This window comes from Pituophis catenifer, unplaced genomic scaffold, assembly GCF_029215685.1.
Source record: "Pituophis catenifer annectens isolate HBS135680 unplaced genomic scaffold, rPitCat1.0.hap2 SCAF_3, whole genome shotgun sequence".
Lineage (NCBI taxonomy): Eukaryota > Metazoa > Chordata > Lepidosauria > Squamata > Colubridae > Pituophis > Pituophis catenifer.
In genome coordinates this window covers 147,228,411-147,251,446 of record NW_027256883.1, presented here as the reverse complement: position 1 = coordinate 147,251,446, position 23,036 = coordinate 147,228,411, and the positions used below count along the sequence as shown (strand labels likewise).

The 23,036-nt window shown below is 35.8% G+C and overlaps 1 protein-coding gene across 1 annotated transcript in view; it reads left to right on the top strand.

The window, feature by feature from the left end:
- Positions 1–23,036, top strand: part of CACHD1 (cache domain containing 1) — a 141,102-nt gene that overhangs the window by 68,765 nt on the left and 49,301 nt on the right. Inside the window, exons 5-13 of the mRNA XM_070939490.1 lie at positions 7,263–7,389; positions 9,694–9,838; positions 10,986–11,202; positions 11,787–11,936; positions 12,141–12,374; positions 17,433–17,582; positions 17,721–17,844; positions 19,689–19,806; positions 20,472–20,640. Coding sequence (XP_070795591.1) covers positions 7,263–7,389; positions 9,694–9,838; positions 10,986–11,202; positions 11,787–11,936; positions 12,141–12,374; positions 17,433–17,582; positions 17,721–17,844; positions 19,689–19,806; positions 20,472–20,640 — 1,434 coding nt within the window. The remainder of the gene's footprint in view (positions 1–7,262; positions 7,390–9,693; positions 9,839–10,985; positions 11,203–11,786; positions 11,937–12,140; positions 12,375–17,432; positions 17,583–17,720; positions 17,845–19,688; positions 19,807–20,471; positions 20,641–23,036) is intronic.

The window sequence follows — 23,036 nt, the reverse complement described above, 5'->3', positions numbered from 1 at the left end:
ATTTTTAAAAGGTTTGTTATTTATACATATTAACTATATTCTATATTTATATGCTGCCCAAGACAAATCATTTTCATTCAGTGCAGCCCAGGGAAGCCAAAAGTCTGGACAACCATATTCTAGAGTCTTCAGGTTCAAAACAAACTAGACCACACAACTCTTTAAAATCCAAAAGAAAGAAAAACAAACAGAAACAAAACTAAACTAAACAAAAAGATGGAAAAGAATATGAATTAAGAAAAACAAAGGACAAAAACACAACTCTTGTTCAGTCTGGAAACTCTGAGGATGAGCTTGGGGCTGTTGGGATTTAGATGGTTTAAAACTGGTTGAAGTTAAGCTAAGCGAGATGAAATTGATGTTTGTCTAGCATGTTTTGGGTTTAAATCTTTGATGACACTTCCCATGAAGGAACAAGTCTATAACCAGGACTCCCTCTGAACTTATAATAAAGATTGACAAAACCGTGCAAAAAATGATAGCAGTTCTTGCTTGCTATAAATTTCATTCATGGTGTGAAGAGAGAACCAAAGGTGAACAATGCATGACAGTTTTATGAAAATAATAACATTCAGAACATAAGGATAATACTTCCAAGACCCAAAACATATTGAAACAGTTAAAAATTCATCTTCAGGGCTAACTGAACTGTACTGAACGAAAAACAGAGCATAGTTTACTTATTGCACAAGGTTACTTTGATAAGTTGCTCTTGAATGTTGCTCGTGTTCGGTGACATAGGCTGGAAAAATGCAATTCCTATACTAGATATTTCTAGATCAGTGTTCTAGAAATAATCAAAAGGAGATAGTTCCTTTAGGAGAAAAAATCCATACTGGTAGCAGAAACAGGAAAAGCAAATTCAAAAGCAAATAGTTTTTACAAATGCAGATAGGGTCAAACAGTGATTTAACAACCAGATTTAAATTTGAATCTGCCTGCCAAAGAGCATATTTAACAATGCTGTTATCTTGTAATTAGCAGCTTTGCAATAGAAGTGGATTTCATATTCTAATAAATATGAATCCATCAAAAATATAAAAATCATTGAGGTGAAAGATTTATTCCTTTGGTGATATGTTGCCTAATGTTCTCTGTCCAAATCTATTGCAAAAGTGAGAGACTGGATCATTATTGGCTGCCCTATACCATTAGCTTTTATACACTGCCATAAATTCTTTCCAGCTTTGAAATATGCCTCAACTTTGCCCTTGTTTTATAAGATTGAGACTCAGTTTTCACATCTGATCTTCCATTGCTGAAGCTTTAATCTTATAGCAAGAACAAGCCCCAAAAAATAGTGTGCAAATTCTTGCTGAGAATGCCTAATTTATAGGATTGTAGTAATTTAGGCTTTACCTTCATGTATATTTAAATTTACATGTTTCATCCCGAGTATTTCTACTTATGCCAAGAAGGATCATTGGTCTTGCAAAACCAAAGCCAGTTAAATTATTACGAGAAATATATTGCTTAACTTTTTGTATTTTGTATTAATCTCACAATTAAACATCTGATGTTTTGGTATAATATATTACATGGGTTCCTTCATGTCGAGATAGTAGGTTACTAAGGATCAGTTCATGTAATACTTGGGCAACGTCATAGTTAGACCTTGTAGGCATATATATTTGGTTGCACAACACTGCACCAAATCCAATTCAAACTGAGGACAAGACTTCCTGCCTTTGTTATAAATGGGAAACTCTTTCATCTTTCAGACGTCATTGAAAGGAAGTTTTGGGTGTGTGTGTGTTTTTACAAACCCCTCCCTTTCTCCATTTTATTCTTAAAAATAATCTGCTGCACTGCAAATTTTGTGTTGATCTAGTGAATGACTAGATTTTTAGCCAGGGGGTTATTGAGTTTAGCAATGAAATAGTTCAGGCAGCTTTGTCACCAAGATAAAGTTTTAGTCAGGGTTTGGCAAAGCAATTCCTCTAGCAGGCATATTTCTTGGAGAGCACTGTTTTATAAATCAGGAAAGCCCAGAATGGCTTCTCATCTGATTAAGTTGGGCTGTGGGGTTGTTGTATGCTTTCCAGTGATTATACTAGTGATAGTGCAAAGCAGTAAGGAGCAGGTCATTAATTCTCTCAACCTGTCTGTTCTCTGATGACATAAAGCAGAGGGGGGGGAGGGGGCTGGCTCAGGAATTCTGGGAGTTGAAGTACACAAGTCATAAAGGGGCCATAGTTCCCCACCTCTGAACTAAGAAGTTCCACTAAGTTGCAGCAGCAGTACTGTTAACGATAGTTGTAGTTAACCTGCTGTAGAAACATAAAATAAACTATGTTTCCTTTGTTAGCAGGCTTAGCATAGGAAATGGACAGAAGTATATAAACAGACAGTACATGCTCTAATGAAACAATCTTAAGTTTAACTAACTACAAAGTCAGTTAGTTGCTGCTGCAGTGATATAACGGAGAAGTGGTTATGTATTCTTCATCTCGGACAACTGCAGTCGCTTGGCATTCACTATCAGATCATAATCGTCATCTTTTGAGAAAACGTTTGGCTTCTGGGTAATTCCAAAGTGGAGTGGGATGAGACAAAAGTTTTAGAACAACCATTAGCACAAAAGAACTGGCAATTTTAGAATGATGATCTCATGGACTTGAAAGATTACTGAGGCTGAGCTGGCTGAAGGGTGGGTGGGAGGGAGGGAAGGTGCTGTGAAGATTGGTGGGTGTGCAGGAAAATCTTGGGCTGATGGGAAGGCACTGAGAAAATTGGTGGATGTTCAGGAAGATCAGAGTTTGTGTCATGGGAAGACTGGTGGCAGACCACTGAGAAGGTGGGAGGTGAAGGCCCAACGAATACTTTAATGCGTGTGCAAAAAGGCATATGGATTTAATGGATACTGAGATGTGAGGTCCCTAAAAAGGCATGATACTGACTTGTGAGAGAATCTTTGGTGTAATTACTACTTTTAGACCTGCCAGAGTCTAAACATATGTGTGTATCTAGATCAAGTCTTTGTGATTTTCTCTTTTAGTCACTGTATTTTAAATATCTGGGATTTCTTTTTTTAGAAGTCAGTGTTTAAAGACCCTTTTGGCAGACTTTATTGATTCCAAATTATTGGGATCAATAATTTGTTTTAACCCTAGACTTACTGAGCATACAGGAGTTCTGTTCGTAAACCTAATTTGTTTTTCTTTTATTATCATTCAATCTAAGAAAGATTAAATAAATAAACACGAATAAAGCTGGTGTATAAGTGGTAAAATGTATCCAACAGCTGTTTCTTGTCCAGGCTCAAATATCAACTAAAATCATGCCTCACTCAATAAATTAAAAACCAAACCTTGAAAAGGTTCTGTTTGAATAATTAAGAAAACACAATTTACAAAAATAAGTGAGAATGAGCAAGTAACCTGAACTTGAATTTAGGATGAAATTCCCTAAAGCTTATATTACCTGCTCTGCTGCTTTACTTCCTTGGATAAATTACTCTACATTTTTTCTGTACCTTACTCTGTAATTGTAAGATGAGAATAACATTGTTCCAAGTGTGCAGGATGTGCATTTGCTTGAAAGGGGAAGAAAACTTCATCATATCTAACATCATTTTTATCTTTCTGTTTAAGAATGATATTTAATAGGTTAATTTGAAGCTAGAATGCAAAACTTAAAGCATGTCAGAAAGCCAATTTCTAGAACTACATTCCCCTTTCATTTCAGCAAAAGAAACCTGAATCTTTTCCTTGTGGGAATTATTCTAGTAGAAAGTATAAAGAAGTCGTCTGTTTCTACTGGATTTTTGACACCTGGAGAAAGAGTTATACTAGGGGAAAAGAAGAAACATAACCATTTAAAAATGGGAATGTGACAAAAGTGAGAAATGAATAAGAAACTTGATACAATATAAATATATAGCTATGGTTTGAACATAGATTTGAATGATTACCTCTTCTTTAATGTACATTTAATGTTGTTTACAAAGGAGTTCCATTTTATCATTTGGTAAACTAGCATAGGTATGATCTGTAAGATGTATGAGTTGGAGCAAGTGGAAATGTAAGGATGTATTCCTACCATCTCAACTGGAGTATTCCTATTCAAAGTTTCTGCAGAAGTCAGAAGTGAACTATTAGGGCAGTGGTTCTCAACCTTCCTAATGCCGTGACCCTTTAATACAGTTCCTCATGTTGTGGTGACCCCCAACCAGGGGTGGGTTCTAAATTTTTTTACTACCAATTCTGTGGGCGTGGCTTATTTTGTGAGCGTAGCTTGGAAGTCATGTGACTGGGTGGGCGTGGCTAGCTGGTCATGTGACCGGGTGGCCATGGCTATGTGTATAGGGACTACTCAGAGGGCTGAAAAAAGTCATTTCTGACAGGTCCTCGCACTTTTGACTGGTCCTCACACTTATGACCATCCTCACATTTATGCCCGTGCAGCATTCTTAACAACCATGTCACTCATTTCACAACTGCTTCTCTTCACCATGGTGACAAGATAGGGCAAAAACGTAAAATGTGAGGACAGTCTTAAGTTCGAGGACTGGTCAAAAGTGTGAGGACCATCAGAAATAACTTTTTCAGCCCTCTGAGTAGTCCATATGCATAAAAGGATACAGCAATAGAGAGGGATGAAAGAAGGGAAGGGAAATTAGAGTAGGAGTGAGGGTAAGAGAGGGAGGAAGAGAGGAGGAGAAGGAGAAAGGAAGAGGAAGTAGGGAGGAAAAGAAGAGGGGGAGGAAGAGAAAGTAAGAAGAAAAGAAAAGAGAGAGGTGGTAGGTTTGAGGAGAAAGATTGCTGTACAATAAAAAAGATGAAAGGGAAGAACAAACAAATATAAAGATATTAAGATAAAGAATGAATTGTTAAACTTTAAAGAATAAAAGAGAACAAATATGAATAAATAACAATAATTAGAAACACACATACAATGTATTTTCTTTGAACAGAGTATTTGGCCGGTTCACAAATTTAAACAGTGTTTAGTCATTTCAATTAAATTTACAATTTCTATATTTCCTTTTTGCCATATTTATTCCTCATCTATTTTTGTAAAAAACCAATATTACCCTTCATCCTCATCTCTAATCTTAATCAAATTCAATTTTTCCCTTCTATATTATACCCCTTCCCATTGTCATCTATTTTTATATCCATCCTCACATTGGTTAATTATGTAATATTAGTTGTTTAATATAAATTCAACATTTTAATATAAATCAATTATATAACTACCTTTTTTGTATATTAATCAATATGAACATGAATATTCCAATTATTTCCATGCAATCCAATTTCTTACAAATCAATTAATTATATTTACCAATAATAATAAACCAAATAATTTCCCCCATATATTCCTTCAAACCACAACTTAACCATTTCTGCTTTCAACACAATATACAATTAATAGTATCTCAATTATTACAATTCCCTAGTTAAATAGAGCTTTTTTTCTTTTGTGTTTTAAAATCTTGAACTCTCCTCTTTTGCCCTAAATTTCCCATTGTTTGCACGTACCTTTTTTGATGAGGAAAAAGAAAAAAAATCTGCCTGCCTAATTTTCCAACGTTGCAGCAACAGCAAAGCCACCAGCCTGCTTTACTTTCAGTTTCTAGGGGGAAACTGGGGAAAGCTAGGGGGAAAAAAAATTGCTCCAGCACTCTTTGCAAACAAGCAGCAGAGCCCTGAGCAAAAGAGCTGAGAGCAAATCAGCTGAGAGTCGGGAGCCGATCTAATCAAGGGCTAATTAGACTATGCTGAAGCTCTGCAGGCCAATAAAATTACAAAAAAACACTGAACCATTTGTTAAATTGCTGGCTCGCCCGCCCCTCACCCACCACTTATTTATTGACACTAAATAGTGGTGCGGGGGGGGGGGGGGCGGTGCAAGCCAGCAATTTAACAAACGGTTCGGCCGAACCCCCTAGAACCGGCAGAATCCCACCACTGGCTATAGGGCGGCCCTTTGAAGCCCCGCGGCAAGAATTTAAACAGTTTTTTTTCCTCTAGCCATCAGCTGGGACTCAGGAGGCAGCAATAGATTGGGAGTGGGCGGGGTAAGCGAACGGCCGGCGATCCAACAGAGCAGAGAGTGAGGGTGAGTGAAGGCGTGGGGGGGGGCGAGAGAGGGCTTTGGCAACCCCTGTGAAATGGCCGTTCGACCCCCAGGTTGAGAACTGCTGCATTAGGGTCTCAAGCAAAATTGATTCCCGCATTCTTCCTCTGACAACTTATTTTCCAGCCAATACCAACTCTTGAACATTCATTTAGGGCTGCTGGGGAAAAGGCTGCTATCTGTGAAGAGCTCTCCTTAAACCTGCTGATAATTACCACTTGCTTATTAGGTTCCTTACTTTGCCTCTTCTTTCAGCAGCAAGACACCAAGTTGTCTATTGGAAAGGCTGACTATGAAATGATCAGTATCTACATAGCCACAGGAAGGAAAATGTGTAACTGTCAGCATCAAGGGCTGTATGAGCTGCAGAGGTCACCAGCATCTTACTGTTCCTCAACCATTTCTAAAATAGTCTTGACTGGAGAGCTTCCTTGTTCCTTTTTAACTCAACCTGAAATCCATTTCCCTTACAACTCTCTTAGTATTCTAGCAAATTGAATTTCATAATAGCAGCACTGAAATAAGAGCAGGTGATACAACCCCTCTTTGGATGAACATTTTAATTCTAGTTCAACGGCAGGAATGCAAGCCGGTTATTCTCAAATCCTAAAATTTTATTTCCTCAGTCTGAGTGTGTGTGTGAGAGAGTGTGTTTCGTTTTTTCTCAGGTTTGTAAAATTCCTATGCTTACCTATTAGCATAGTATTACTTCCCTGTTATTTTAAAATATATGTTCTGTTGTAATGGTATAAAATCTGAGATACAGTATATCAAAAATTTTCCTCCAAGAAAGTCCCTGATATTCTTTATCCCATAGGATAATATGCAGATTTGTTGGTTTATCTCAGTATTGTGTCTTGCAGATTTGGATGTAGTCTCTGGACCATAATATTTGCTGAAAAGAATAACAGTAGGAGCTATTCACCTATTTTAATGAGGGCAACGCTACTAAACACATGAAAATATTATTAAACACATGAAAATAAAGTAGGCTTATGGTTAATGGCCATTGGGCTTTCACATACTGTAAGTTCCTTATGAAAGTTATCTAGAGGTATCATTTCAGAAAGCCTGGCGCTATACTAAGAACAGTTTTAATCAAATAACATTTAAGATATTTTTTTCCTGTCCTTATAATACTGTTAATTTCCTTTTCTGTTTTATTATATTTTTAATAGTCCTTGCTGACAATTTGAAATCAAATCCTGGAATCAAATGGCAGTACTTTAGTTCAGAAGAAGGTATTTTTACCGTGTTTCCAGCTCACAAATTCCGATGTAAAGGCAATTATGAACATCGCAGCAGGTATATTTTTGATGAATTCTGTATAAGCATTTTGGAGACAAAAATACTTTTATTAGTAATGTCATTCCAGTAGAGAATTTATATTCCAGGGATGTCAAAATGTCAAATGACAAGATTAGCATGATGAACTCACTCAGAGTGTAGCCTTTCACCATCTTCCAATTTACAAAACATAAATTTTTAAAATTATATCCATTAACATTACAGGTAGCCTTCACTTAACAACAGTAATTGGGACTGTAATTTCTTGTCTCTAAGTGAAGCATTCATAAAGTATGACATCATTTGACCATTCCACTTGGCAACTGCAATTCTGGTAATCCCTGATTTAAAGTCAATTAAGTGAGAACAGCAGGGGTTGTTCAATGAGGACCTCATGTGATCATGATTCCTGAGTTTCTGCCAGCATGCCCATTGATTTTGCTTGTGAGAAGATGGCCGCAAAGATCACAAATCATGATCATGTGTCCGTGGGATGCTGCCATCGTCAGAAATCCAGACTAGTTGCTGAGCAACCAGTTACATGACCATGGAAATTGTACAGTGGCTGGAACTTCAAGTACCACGTGTTCAGTGATGTTGGCAAGTTTTGAATGGTCACTGAATTAGTGGCCATTAAACAAAGATCACCAGTAGTCTCTTTTAGCTTTCTCAATCCAGGAGAAAAGAACTCTTAAGCCTAATGCAGCAATACAATTTTACACTTCTTGCATAGTCTTTTAATATGCCAGCAACTATATTAGATTGCATTAATTTATCTGCCTAATTTGGATTCAGTGCATCAGATGACATAGATACATATCAGGGCTCTCTTATAATTCTATTTTATGAAAGTGATTATTTGTAAAAAATATATATATATTTCTAATGGGCAAACACTATAATTAGTTGTACTAGTACTAAAGTATTAGTTGTACTAGTTGTACTAGTATTAAAGTGAACACTAAAGGCTGTATTAAGATAATCAGTCTAACTCGTTCCGGTATAGTTGGATTAAAGGCTGAGGTGACGGATTATAGATAGTATCTATATGATACCTACTTACATGGAAGTAAAAGGATAGAATATAATAGGATTCTGAGTAGAAATACGAAGGCCAACATTTGGGAGAAAAATAAATTTTCTTTTTTAAATGATAAAATAGGCAACATATGATTGTTCTGTATTTGTAAATACACTAATTAGAAATAAACTAAAATGTGAAAAGATAGAGACGCTTGTTTGAATGCAGGTGAAACTTCAGTTTTCATAATTCCTATGAAGATTATAAAATCATAAAAATAAAGAAGTAAAAACTGGAAACTAGTGCTTAGGATTTAAAAAATTAGACTGGTTGGGATTTCATGGTAAAAACACATGCATTTTCACCCTCCCTTTTCCTCCTTGGCTTTTTTCCAAGAAGAATTAATGCATTCTGTACCTCAAGGAAATCATCTTTTGCGATTTCTACAATGCCAATTGTTTCTTCTGTTTTCAGGTTAATTTTTTTGCCTGCATCCCTTGAGCATGCAAAAATGTAGGCATGCTATATTCCTTGAGGTTCAGCAAGATGTAACTTTGCTTCAAATAAAAACTGAAAATTAATAATGGTTTAATTATCAAACATCATACATGCTGTGAAATAACAAAGTGACTATTTACAAAGAATGCTTTAAAAATAATGGCCATATTTTACTCCCAACATTTCCAGTTTTGAGACTGGAGAACAGGAAACACATTTTTTTAGTAATTTCATATGTCCAGAGATTTTAGGAGAGGTCCTTGGTGCTTTCTGAGCTTGGTAGTTTTCTTGCAGATGTTTCATTACCCAAAGTAGGTAACATCATCATCACTAGCATTGATATTACCTAGTTTCAGTTAGGAAACATCTACAAGAAAACAACCAAACTCAGAGAGCACCAAGGACTCCTCATTTCAATCCTGAGCTACAGAGATTTTATAACTTAACTTCTGAGTAAAAATAAAAAAAGGTTTGCACTGTTGGCATGTCAGTCAATTTGCTGTTCAGCTAATTCTAGTCAGAACATTGCCTTCTAATATTTGAATTCCTCACCATTTTTATCTTCTCAAAAATCTGGATATGTCCCTATTATTGTAGCTTTTGGAAATGAGATGTTCTGGAAAACAAGCAAGTCATTGGCTGATCTGCAATTTGCTGAAACCAAAATAAACCTGTAAACATAAGATTAACACACAGCTCATTCAAATAATGCCTTTGGACAATGCAAGAAATTTCTTGAGTTCGTTCTGCTGTAATTCTGTTAATGAGTGTAAAGCACAGCATCCTGTAACTTCTATTTTTAGGCCTGTCTACGTCTCTACAGTCAGACCTCAGTCTAAGCATGTAGCTGTCATTATAGATCATGGAGCTTCAGTTACAGAAACACAATTGCAGATTGCTAAAGATGCAGCCCAGGTTATTCTGAATTCAATAGATGAACATGATAAGGTGAGTTAACTCAGAATGGTAACTCAGAATTTAGTTTTGAGCCTTCAGATGTTTGCCTAATTTCTCCCAAAATATTGGAAGAAAGAGCAACTTTGGAAATGGGGTTGGAGTTGGGATGAATCATATATAATTGCCCATAAAAGGCTTTATGAGTGTAAAGTACACAGTCCTCTGCTTGAAAACCCAAATATTCAGAAAGGAGGAGCAGGAATCAAAGATATCTCCATTGCCTTAGGAAGCTATAGGATGGTATTTACCCCAATCTCAGTTTGGCATAAACAATGTCTATCTCTTTATTATCAATGGGAAAGAAAAATAGAAACTAGCAGGTGAGATCAAATAAGGAAAAAGTAAGTAATACATACCACCTGATCTGAAAATCCTTAACTGAAGGGACTTTAGAAGTGGCAAATGATTTGCCTCTTCACTCAACTGTTATCACAGAAGCTTAACATTAATTAATTAAAATTCATTACTTTGCTATGGAAGTGCTCAAAGGCTATTCAGGAACCAGTACTAATGGTTCCTCCCTCACTCTGTTTCTCGAGCTTCAAATATGGCAAGGGAAAAATTGAACGGATTTGGACATAATCTGATAATCTCAGAGGAGAAGAAGACTAAAAAATAAGATGAGACAGCTTTCATCACTTTCATTCTGAATTTTGGAAATGGTATTGGAGGAAACTCTTAGTATGGCATGCGTATTTATAGCCTCTTGCTACATATTCTGGAGAAAAAGGTTGATTTATTTTTTTCATGAGCAAACTTAACTTTCATGATTACTTGAAATAAGATTGTTACTTTGAATTTCATTCAAGGGTCTCATAAAATGTAGGCTCCCCGTTCTTGTTCCCTAAAATAATCTGTTTCCTAAAATAATATGCTATTTGCTCTATGTTTTCATTTCTGAAAGTTGAATGACAGTTTCTAATTATTATTCCAAACATTTTACATAAGAAATAATAGTTTGTTGACAAAGATGTGATTTTTCATAAATTAACTATCCTTAAATTTTATAGACATACACCTTTAGTTTTGATTCAACAGTTGAATTTTAAAATCAAACAGACTTTCCTATTGTTATTATAGCACAATGTAAAAGCAGACAACTCTAAACAGGAGGTAATTTTCTTTTATCCTCCTTCAGATTTCTGTGTTAACTGTGGCAGACACAGTAAGAACTTGTTCTTTGGATCAGTGCTACAAGACATTTCTGTCTCCTGCTACCAGTGAGACAAAAAGGAAAATGTCCACCTTTGTTAGCAATATCAAATCGTCTGACAGCCCTACCCAGCATGCAGCAGGCTTTCAGAAAGCATTTCAGTTGATGCGAAATACAAACAATAGCAGTAAACTTCAAACAAGTAAGTATATTGTTACACAAAATTAATATCTTTGCTCCTGACCTTTTTCTTCCTTTTTGGATTTGGATTGTTTTTTAACACAGGCAGAGGAGAAAAGATTGTCTTAAATTCTACAAACATTACCTGGAATTTTATTTTATTTTTTAGCTTCATCTATACAACAACACTGAGAATCTTCAAAGTCAAAGTAAATGCATGTGTATATACAAGTAAAATAGAAATGTGATCTTTTTATATCAAAAAGAGAAGATGAGAACATAGTCTGCTTTTCCTCTGGCTTAACTGCCTTATTGAGATCCTAAATCTTAATGCTCTGGCCTAAAAATGGAAAGGAATTGTTAATAAAAAATGTTTCTGTATAATTTGGTGATGAAATTTGCCCAACATTGGCTTAGTTAGGTTTCTTTTATTGGATGCCAAAACTAGAGACATTAATGGAATAGAAGTTTTGAGTATTTTTAAGACGAGAAATCTAGTGGACTCACTCATTACAAGCATAATTTTAACATTGAGAATCTACTATTGCAAATACTTCCTAATATGTTAGATTATATGCACATCAGGTCTCTTCTTATATTTCTTAGACACAGATACAGTCATAATTTACTTATCAGCTGGAATAACATCAAGGGATTCATCTGAAGATAGTAAAAAGACTACTCTTCGTGTCATCAATGAAGAAAATAGTTTGCTTAACAACTCTGTAATGATCCTTACTTATGCTCTCATGAATGGTAAGATGTGTTTGGAATACTAAGCGTTTTTCAGTTGTATATTCAGTATTTTGAATTTCCAGAAGGCATGATTTTTTTTTCATATATGCATTAAGTTACATAATGACTAGTTTATAATTTCCACTGTTTGAGTTCTCAGTACTGTTTCATAAACTAGGTGCTTTATTTTTTCTCTCTGTTTATGTGCAATGTCTATTTTTGCAGAGGGTGTGACAGGCTTAAAAGAATTAGCCTTTCTTCGAGATCTTGCAGAACAAAACTCAGCAAAGTATGGAGTCCCAGATCGAACAGCTTTTCCTGTAACTAAGGGCAGTATGATGGTCCTGAACCAGCTGAGCAATTTGGAAACAACTGTTGGACGGTTTTATACAAATCTCCCAAACCATATGATTGATGAAGCAGTCTTCAGTTTGCCCTTCTCTGATGAAATGGGAGATGGTAAGAGCTCCCTCCTTTTAAAAAAAAACAATGAAAAAACACATATAATATCATGAGTTACGAGCATTCATGACGGTACTACAATAAAACAATGTCATATAGGAGGCCTGTTGGGGTGATGCGACATGTAAAAGGCATCTGTATTTGTGTCAAAAATGAAATTCTCTGTTTTGATCCATTTCCCCCCAAAACCTAAGCTATCTAACTAGCTGGTGCTGACATGGACATAATTATATTCTCAATGATACTTTTATTGAACAGGGGACTACATCCATATTTTCCTAGGATTAAAATTAAATTACTTGGGGTGTCTTATTAGATCAAAATAATGAGGTTGTAATAACAGTACTTGAATACCTAAAATTGGAGCTGGGTTTCGCTGTTGGATGATTTTACTCAAAATGTAGCAATGAAATTAAGCCTAGTGCTGAGTTTGTATTCCTCTGGATTCTTCATTGATGTATTTTAATATGGTGCTTAGAGGCTTATCTAAACTTTTAATATTAGAGGTTATCAGTTACAACCTAAAAATAACCACTTTGGTTCTTAATCAGTGTTAAATCTATTGGGCAGTTCAAATCAGATGGCGTTCAGCCTGGAAAGAAGTTCAGCTCCCCAAATTGTATAAGAAACATTTTTCTTGTGGTAAACATATTATGAGGCTCAGATTCCTACAAGTTTCTGATTAATTGACAATGGGTGGGAACATCTTTTACGAACATTTAACTGACACGTAAAACTACCCCCATTTTTTTTAAAAAAGTAAGCTTATCATTATTCTGAGTCACACTTTTATCACTTCTAGCACAGACTACTATAACTTTAATGACACCATGAGGATAGCTTAAAGTCAAACTACATGCTCCATTAAATTTGTAGTATGTAGCTCTATATAGTCATGCATTATTCAAAAGTAAGTGAGGAATGCTCCCGATCCAGATCAAGAATATATAGCACACAAGATAAGAAAATTAAATCATTTCTGCTTCCATCATTGCCTCTTTACTTTTAATAGTTAATAGAATGTAGGAACATGCCCAGTCTATTCATCAGCAATATTATGTCTTTTAATGTACTTCATAGTTTGGACCTTAGATAAATGTGATCCCTTTTTTATGTGTCATTGTTAAAGTGAAAATGACAAGAGAGGAAAGCCTATATCTTAGTTTTATCAAAGATGTACAATACTCAGTGTAATGATAGTGAGATTGCTTCAGCTTTATAATGCTTTGGTAAGACCACACTTGGAATACTGCATCCAGTTTTGGTCGCCATGATGTAAAAAAGATGTTGAGATTCTAGAAAGAGTGCAGAGAAGAGCAACGAAGATGATTAGGGAACTGGAGGCTAAAATATATAAAGAACCTTTGCAGGAATTGGGTATGTCTAGTTTAATGAAAAGAAGGACTAGGGATGACATGATAGCAGTGTTCCAATATCTCAGGGGTTGCCACAAAAAAGAGGGAGTCAAGCTATTCTCCAAAGCACCTGAGGGCAAGACAAGAAGCAATAGACGGAAACTAATCAAGGAGAGAAGCAATCTAGAACTAAGAGAACAATTGATCAGTGGAACACTTGCCTCTAGAAGTTGTGAATGCTCCAACACTAGAAATTTTTAAGAAGAGATTGGACAACCATTTGTCTGAAATGATATTGGGTTTCCTGTCTGAGCAGGGGATTGGACTAAAAGACCTCCAAGGTCCCTTCCAAATTTGTTATTCTATTCTATTTATAACTTAAAGAAAAAGTATAAAACATCTCTTTCTAGAATGCTAAATGTTTCTGGAGCTGTTGATGTTTTTGTATTGATTTTTCATGGCTGAAGTTTTTATACTGTTCGAAAGCATCTTGAAACTTTGGAAATGCAGAATACATAACTTTTAAATTTCAAGGCTTAACTTTCAAAGGCTGTATGTCTGTATTTTTCAAACTTTTTGCACTCATGGATCCCTGGGTAAGCCTTCAGAAAATGCAGGAATCTCCCTGTTAAACCTGGATGCCATTCAAAGTGCTGATTGTCATCCTTAAAGCTCTTCCTGGCTTGGGGCTTGGATACTTATGAGATTGGCTTCTCCAGACTGAAACTGACCACCCAGTGAGATCAGGAAGAGGAGGCTTGCTAAGAGTCCTTTCTTTCAAGGAATAGCCTGAGGGTGAGCCATCTTGTTTGTCCTTTGGAACAGCTTACTTCCAGATAGCCAGATCTCTTCTGCTTTATTGGGTTTACAAACAGCTGTAAAGTCTTAAGTCTTTTTGAAGATGCTTCAGGATCTGGTGATTTAGTCTCTCTCCACAAGATGGCACTGTCATGGGTTGTGGAGTGTTACTTGTTGGAGTTTTTTTTATTTGTAGTTTAAGGCTACCTTTGTAGTTGTGGCATTCTGCAAGCCACTTAGAGCCTATGAGAATTTAGTTTTTTTTAAAAAAATTGATTTATATGCCACCCTTCTCGGTTAAGCAATAGTCTTCATACTATTGTATATTTATACAAAGTCAGCTTATTGCCCCCACAAACTCAATTTACCTACCTTAGAAAGGATGGAAGGCTGAGTCAACCTTGAGCCTGGTGAGATTCGAACTTACAGTAATTGCAGACAGCTGGTGTTAATCAGTGTCATTGAAGCTTTGGTAAATAAAGAAACAAAGACCCTTTCCCTATACTTTCAAATTTAAGAACATGAGACTGTATGAATAAGATAATTACAGTTGCATTCCATAATTTTATTCTGACATTTAAGACATTTTAAATCTTTAAAAAAATCCATTTGAGTTATTTTATGTATGTACCACATGGAAAAATAGACCTGTATTAATGATAGCTCCTCACACAAACTGGCTGGTGGTCTCTAATGTCCTTAGATTGAAATCCTTGAATAATAAGTCTTACCACTTATTATTCCAGTGGGAGAGGTCTCCAGAGAGAGGTATCTTTTGAGAGAGTATAAGTTGTATGACATTGCCCTGGAGCAGGGATGTCAAACTCACGTCGTCATGGCGGCATCACGTGACATATTGGGACTTCCCCCCCTTCACTAAATTGGGTGTGAGCGTGGCCAGCACATGATGCATCCGGCCCACAGTTTGACAACCCTGCCCTGGAAGAACTGTGTGACATTAGTGGAACTTAGTGGCAGTAAACATTGGGAATGAGAGACTGAGGTGGCAAAAGTCTTTGCTGTGGACATAGGGAGAAAGAGACTGAGTTAGCAAGCAGGGTCTAGTTGGGAAATACAGATAGTTGTGTGGTGGACAGCATGGACCACAGAGGCAGGATCACTGTTGTATAATTGTGGAAGATACATTTTGTACAGTTACAAAAACTAACTTCCACAGTGTAGATATGCATGCTTGCAAGAAAGAGGGTATATAAATGCAATCAAGAATTTTGAAGTCACTTCTGGATGTATGCAACTTCATTCAAACCTGTTTGCTATTTGTTGAGTATTATCTGGTTTCTCTGCTACAAAGAGCAAAGTACCATCAGAAATGGCAGCCTGCTTCTAGATATTTTTCTGATGTGGCAACAGAACAGATTAGTAAGAATAGTCTGAAAAACTCTTATACCTTCTGAACCGTGGCAATATTAGTTGAAAAGGTAGGTCAAATCGTCAAGAACTTCCAAAATTTTTGTACACTTGTATTATAGAGTTCCATATCAGTTGCTTGATTGGATTTTACTTTGTCAAAAAGAATGTAATGAACCAGCTTGTTTTCAAAAAACTGGAAATGGGATGCAATGATTTTATTAAAGCTAAACAGGTTTAGATATGTTCAGGGAGTGCCTGGATTAGTCTGAGACCTCTCTCCATGCTGTCTTGATCTACCTGAGATGAAGGAGAGGTGTAGATATTTACATGTAATTATTTATTATAATTTCCTTTCTTCTGGTACCCTTATGTATAGTACAATATATTATTCAGAATTGTTGCTGTCATTTGGGAAGTGAAGTATTAGTTTCACTGTTGCTTTGGAGAGGAACAGGAGAATATATATTATGTTATAGGAATGCCCAGAGAACATGAACATTCATTTGCAATGCAAATCCTTATGCAGTATTCCCACCCACTCGCCCCCAATAATACTAACTCTTGGCTGTTTTCAAATTCCACTGGAGTCACTGGCCATGATTTTTCTCAACTTACTGTAAATCTTACTGTGAAATGAATTATGTCCATCCATTTTAATTGTTTGAAAATACTGTTTAATTTCTTTCATCCCTTTCTGCTTAGAGATGTTAAACTTTTATTTTAATGATGTTGATACTTGTAATTATGTGATGATGGAGCGGATTGAATCAGATTGGCCCATGACATGGCCTCATCTCTCCAGGTCCACCATCTCAATTGGCGTTTGAAATTAAATTGATAAAGTAAGATGATTAAAGAAATTATTTTAGAAATAAGTTACAGTATTTAGGCTGTAAACTTACACATACGTTTTTAAGGGCTACTTCTAATGGCCAAGTTCACACATTCAGTCCAACACAAAATGACAGAATGTCAAAACAGATACTATAATGGAGATATTGCTGATTTCCTGGCTGCAACAAATGAAGTAAAAAAAATTTTTTTGCAACTTCTTGCAAAATACTTGCAACTTAGTTATACTAAGTGTTCTTTTACTCCAGGGGCCCTCAAACTTGGCAGCTTTAAGACTTGTGGACTTCAACTCCCAGAATTCTCCAGCCAGCTATTCTGGGAGTTGAAGTCCACAAATTTTAAAGCTGCCAAGTTTGAAGACCTCTGTTTTACTGAAATACGATGTGATACAATAAATATATATTCAGTCCTGTCAGCCCTTGAAGCAGCCAAAAAGTTTGTTGTTGAAAGTTGGGCACCCCTCATTGTAAGTCCCAAACAAGAATGACAAATAGTGCTACCTTGGTGGATTGTTAATAAATGTTAATGAAAAGCATTGGTGAATTTCCTTAGCCATTAAAGCTGAAAGCCTACAGTATATACAGTTATTGTGAAAGTCCTGTTGAATCATGAGCTGGTTGTTCTCAAATGCTCCAGATTTCCTATTACTAATTATTGGTGTTTGTGTATTTTTAAACAGGTCTCATAATGACTGTCAGCAAACCATGTTACTTTGGAAATCTGTTGTTAGGAATTGTTGGAGTGGATGTTAATCTAGCCTATATTTTGGAAGATGTAACCTATTACCAAGATTCTTTGGCTTCCTACACATTTCTTATTGATGATAAAGGTAATAATTGTATGGGAAGATAATACAATTTCATTGTTGGAGTAACTATTTAATTTGATATTTACCATCCTTCCAATATCACATCAATAGAATGTGTTTGCAAAACTGCATGTTTTTTTTTTATTTTTTTATTTTTAGGGTATACGCTTATGCACCCCTCTCTTACCAGACCCTACTTGCTTTCTGAACCACCGCTTCACACAGATATAATACATTATGAGAATATTCCAAAATTTGAACTGGTTCGACAGAATATCCTCAGGTAAGATTTTGAATTGAGCTTCATATAAGCTTATATAATTATATAATATATAATTATAAACTGCAGAAAAAACAATTACTACCAACCTGCTTTCCATTGAGGACCTGTATACTGCACGAGTCAAAAAGAGGGCTGTGAAAATATTTACAGACCCGTCGCATCCTGGACATAAACTGTTTCAACTCCTACCCTCAAAACGACACTATAGAGCACTGCACACCAGAATAACTAGACACAAGAACAGTTTTTTCCCGAACGCCATCACTCTGCTAAACAAATAATTCCCTCAACACTGTCAAACTAATTACTAAGTCTGCATTACTATTAATCTTCTCATTGTTCCTATCACCCATCTCCCATTTATGACAGTATGACTGTAACCTTGTTGCTGGTATCTTTAAGATTTATATTGACTGTTTCCCTATGACTGTCATTAAGTGTTGTACCTTATGATTCTTGACGAATGTATCTTTTCTTTTATGTACACCGAGAGCATATGCACCAAGACAAATTCCTTGTGTGTCCAATCACACTTGGCCAATAAAGAATTCTATTCTATTGTATTCTTAGTGTATGCTTGAGAGCCATTTTGGTATAGTGGTGAAGGTATCAGACTAGAAACCAGAAGACTCTGAATTCTAATCCTGCTTTAGGCACAAGAACCAGCTTGGGCTAGTCACTTCCTCTAAATCAGGGCTGTCAAACTCCCGGCCCATGGGCCAGATGCTTCGTGCACTGGCCATGCCCATGCCCATTTTAGCGAAGAGGGAAAAGTCCGATACATCATGTGATGATGCCGTGAGTTTGACACCCCTGCTCTAAATGCTAGACAGATTAGGATCCTTAATACCTTATGTGATAAGTAAGTCATCATTTCTGTTGTTGCTGCTGTATAGCTTCTTGCATGATTGGCTTTATCTTCTGCTTCAGACACACAGAATAGAGCTACCATGGAAAAGATTGGTTATAAAAGCAAAGAGCAAGAAAATCAAGATATTTCAACTGCATAGTCCTGGCCTATATTATGGAGTCTTGTAAATTTTGGTCTTCTGTTATTTCTTAATAAGGCTCCTGCTCTTCCCTCCATCTCTGCTGAAAAAAAGACATCAGGACACCATCTGTCTCAGTTGCGTATTGCAGATTGTGGCTGCAAGTGTCTTTTCTGGCACTTGAAGCCTGGAGAAGGCAAGAACAATAAACTTCAATATTCTTTTGAGTGTAGTGAGGACACTACGTTCCTGCCTTGCATGTTAAGTAACACATGCAAACGAGCATTGCAATTGGTGGAAGAGAGGGGGAGGATTCCATTGCATCCAGCAGAGAGATGGTGGACTCTTACAAAATGGATAGCTTCCTCTGCCAGCCCCAATTGCTGGCTCTAACTTTTGTGGACCTACTTTCCAGACTCCTCCAGTTCCTTTAGTGTGAATGGAGCTTGGCTAGTGAAATACATGAAGAAGTGAGTTTGATTCTTGAGTCTTCCTTTCCCTTGAAGGAGTTAGTTATCTACCAGATATGGGTCAGTTTTATAATTTCCTATGTGTATAACTAAGCAACCAATTTATTTAACATTTCTCGTCCAACCAGTGCCTTTGGTGGTTTCATTCCCTGTATATTGGCTCTGAAATTTTTCATCTGCAACCAATTCATGTGATCAGAACCAGCATTTTGGCTTTGAGTATGAAGAGTAAATAGAACATAGCAAAGCAGTCTATTTCTATTTTAATTAAAAATAAATTGCATGCAGCCCTTCCCTGAGTGATCTCACTTTAAAGTAAAAAAACCAGTACTGAGTTGGTTTCCCATTTTGAGTAGCTGATGGATGTTATTTGTTGCCAATTTAGCCTCCCCCTCGGCAGTCAACTTATTACAGTCCCCGTGAATTCGTCACTGTCTTGGCATGTCAACAAATTGCGTGAAATTGGGAAAGATGCCTACAATGTGAGTTATGCCTGGAAAATGGTAAGTGACACTTGAAGATATGATAATATATTGATGCTGAAGGCATTTTTTAATTGCAGCAAAACAGGCATTCTTTTTCTTAGATTTCCAAGCAATAGGAGTCTTATTACATGCCTCCAGGCTAGTCAGAATCAAGATTTAAGTCTAGTGTTTGCTGTGGCTGAGAGTTGTATCTTGGTAAATACTTAAGAACTATGCCACATAAATCTAAAAAAATCAAACTTCATGTCTGTTTATGACTGCTATGTCACTCAATCTTCAGAAATTAAAAGGATGCATTCCTGTTAAGAAAGGTTGCTGCAAGGATTGATCATGTTAATTTTGAATATTTAAATTGATTCTCAGATAAAAGGATGTTAAGCCTATGTTGGTCATGATTTGATAGTCAACATATATGAGAATCTTTATAAATCTAATAGGATGAATTAATTTGGAGAATTGATCCAGAATATTAGGTAACTGACACTGTTATAAATAAATTGGAAAAATCACAAATCTCAAAGAATCCAAGAGAAAGGAATGTTTAAAGAAAATGCCAATATTTGAAAATGTAGACCAGAAATGTTTACTTACTGTACATTAAAACATTTATAAACCTTTTCAGTTTTGCTTCTTAATTTGAAATAGAATGTATTCCTTATTAAATCATGCTACTTATATTTTAGGTTCAAGACACATCTTTCATTTTGTGCATAGTTGTAATACAACCAGAAATACCTGTTAGACAACTAAAAAACCTCAACACTGTACCCAGTAGTAAACTCCTTTATCATCGTCTGGATCTCTTGGGCCAGCCCAATGCTTGTCTGCATTTCAAACAACTGGCAACCTTAGGTAAAGTATTTCTTTTCCAAAAATCTGTCCCACCCTTTCTTATGAAAGTTCAACTAGCTCTGATAAGTTATCAGAATCTCTGTTTATCCATTTTTGAAATTCTTTCAGGTAGGATTTCAATCATTTCAGGATAACAATTATTCTAGGATCAAACTGTCTTTTAGGTTACTTCCAGATAGTTTTTAAAAGTATGAACTACATACTTTTAAGAGGCTTAAAGAAATGAAATATAGCATCATCATAATGCTAGATTTTCCTGAATTGAAGTCATGTTACCTACATTCAATACTACCCTTGATCTTAACCCAAAAAGTGTCATTTTGGCCTCTCTTTTAACTGTAGAAACCAATTTTTCCTTATGTCTCTTTGGTACTTGTGCAATATAATAAGCATCTTCTTTTCTTTTAATCAAAGCTTGGACATTAATCCTGGGATTCCCCCCCCCCCCCATATAATCCTGTAGATTAGGCTAACTATTAAAACATATTAAAGAAAGTATCCATCCAAGTATCTGAGTTAATACAGGGGATAGGAAACCATCTATGAGCTATGAGCTTGTGTCACATAGTTTTAAAGAAATTTCCAGCTAATACTAAGCCAGTAACCTCCTTGAATGTCTGTCCCCAGATATCAGTAGATTGTAGCACCCATCATTTCTGATATTCACTGGTTTAGATTGGTGGGAGTTATAATTCAACAACTTTTTGGGATCACACATTGAAAGTATTAGTTTATGTATTAGGATAGAATTGTTACCAATTGTGGGAACCCAGTAGAAAATTTAGGGAGAGCATGTAAAGAGAAATTGTCAAAAATGTAATTCAATTTGGTTGGGAGAGGTTCCATAATTTTATTCAGACAAATGCAGAAACTGCATTGCTAAGCTTCCTAGCTGGCTCTAAGTTTACAGAGTTTAGGAGCCAGAGAATTAGGTTCTATAGAAGCCTATAGAAAAGTTATTTTTTTCCCCATCAGCAAGAAATGAAAATAAACAGATAAGATTTTAATCATGCACATTTTACCTTGATACATATTTTCTTCTAATCCCACGATTTGACTAATAGACTTCATGCCTTTGTTTTCAGGAAGATTGCCTTACTCTGGCATATAATTAAATGTTCTTAATGGATAATTGAGTAACAGGAAGAATCATATCATTCTTTTGTATGTAGAAGACCTTAGGTTCAGTCCTTGGCATCTTCAGAGAGGATTAGAAAAAGCTTGAAACATTAGGGAACTACTGGCAGCCAGTATCAACAACACTAAGCCAGAAGGTCAAAGGGTCTAATTCAATATAAAGTTTGTGTTCCTTTCAGTCACTCTATTTTAGTGAATTCTAGCAACTGTTGGCCAAATGGACCTGGCTGCAAATTAGTTAAATGTACAAGTGAAATGAAGTGTCTTGGGATTGTCTATTTCTTTGCTTTTAAAAAGTTTGAAATAAATATATCCTGGAAATAGACAGCTGCATAACTTACCTTCCAGAAAACAGAATGTGTTAAGTATGAGTAGTGTTGTTACACTATTTCAAAGCTGAGCTTGTTTCTCCTGGCTGTCAAATAAATCATTAGCAATAACATGAAAACATTGAAGTTCATGCCAGTCATGGTGTATCCTAGTAATTTTGGAATTATGCAGATTTTATTCCTAGCTATAAATATTTAATACTGTCAATCTTTGTAAAAAGAAGCTAGAACTCTGGAGAGAATAGACTTTGAAATATTTTTAATTGGCAAGTTCAGAGATATTAAAAACTGTTTAAAACTTTTGAATTCAGTGAAGCATTGTCTTTTTTTTTTTTTTTAAAGAAATCAGAATAAATTTATACAGTGAAACCAGGCACATTCACTTTAGAAGTTTGCTCCAGGTCATGCTGTAACAGGAAATTTAAAGTTAGAGAAATAATAAGTTGTTTTTGAAACAAAAGATTTTTCATCATTTTATTCCTCAATAAAGACATTATCAATCTCTTTCCTATTATCCCCTTAAATGTGCATTGTTTGAAAATTATTTACAAAAAATGGATTATTGTATAGTAATTATTATTGCTATTCATTTAAAGAGCTGAGAAAAATTAATAAACAATATGAAGGTGAGGAAAAAAAGATTCCCAGCTTATTTACCCATATAACGTTATATTAAATACAGATAGTCCTCGACTTACTACCACAATTTCTATTGCTAAGCAAGACAGTTTTTAAGTGAGTTTTGCCCGAGTTTACGATCTTTCTGGACATAGTTGTTAAGTGAATCACTGCAGTTGATAAATTAGTAACCTGGTTGTTAAGTGAATCTGGCTTCCCCAGTGACTTGGCTTGTCAGAAGGTTGCAAAAAGCAAAGGTGATAAATATGAACCAGTTGCCAAGCATCTGAATTTTGATCACATGATCATAGG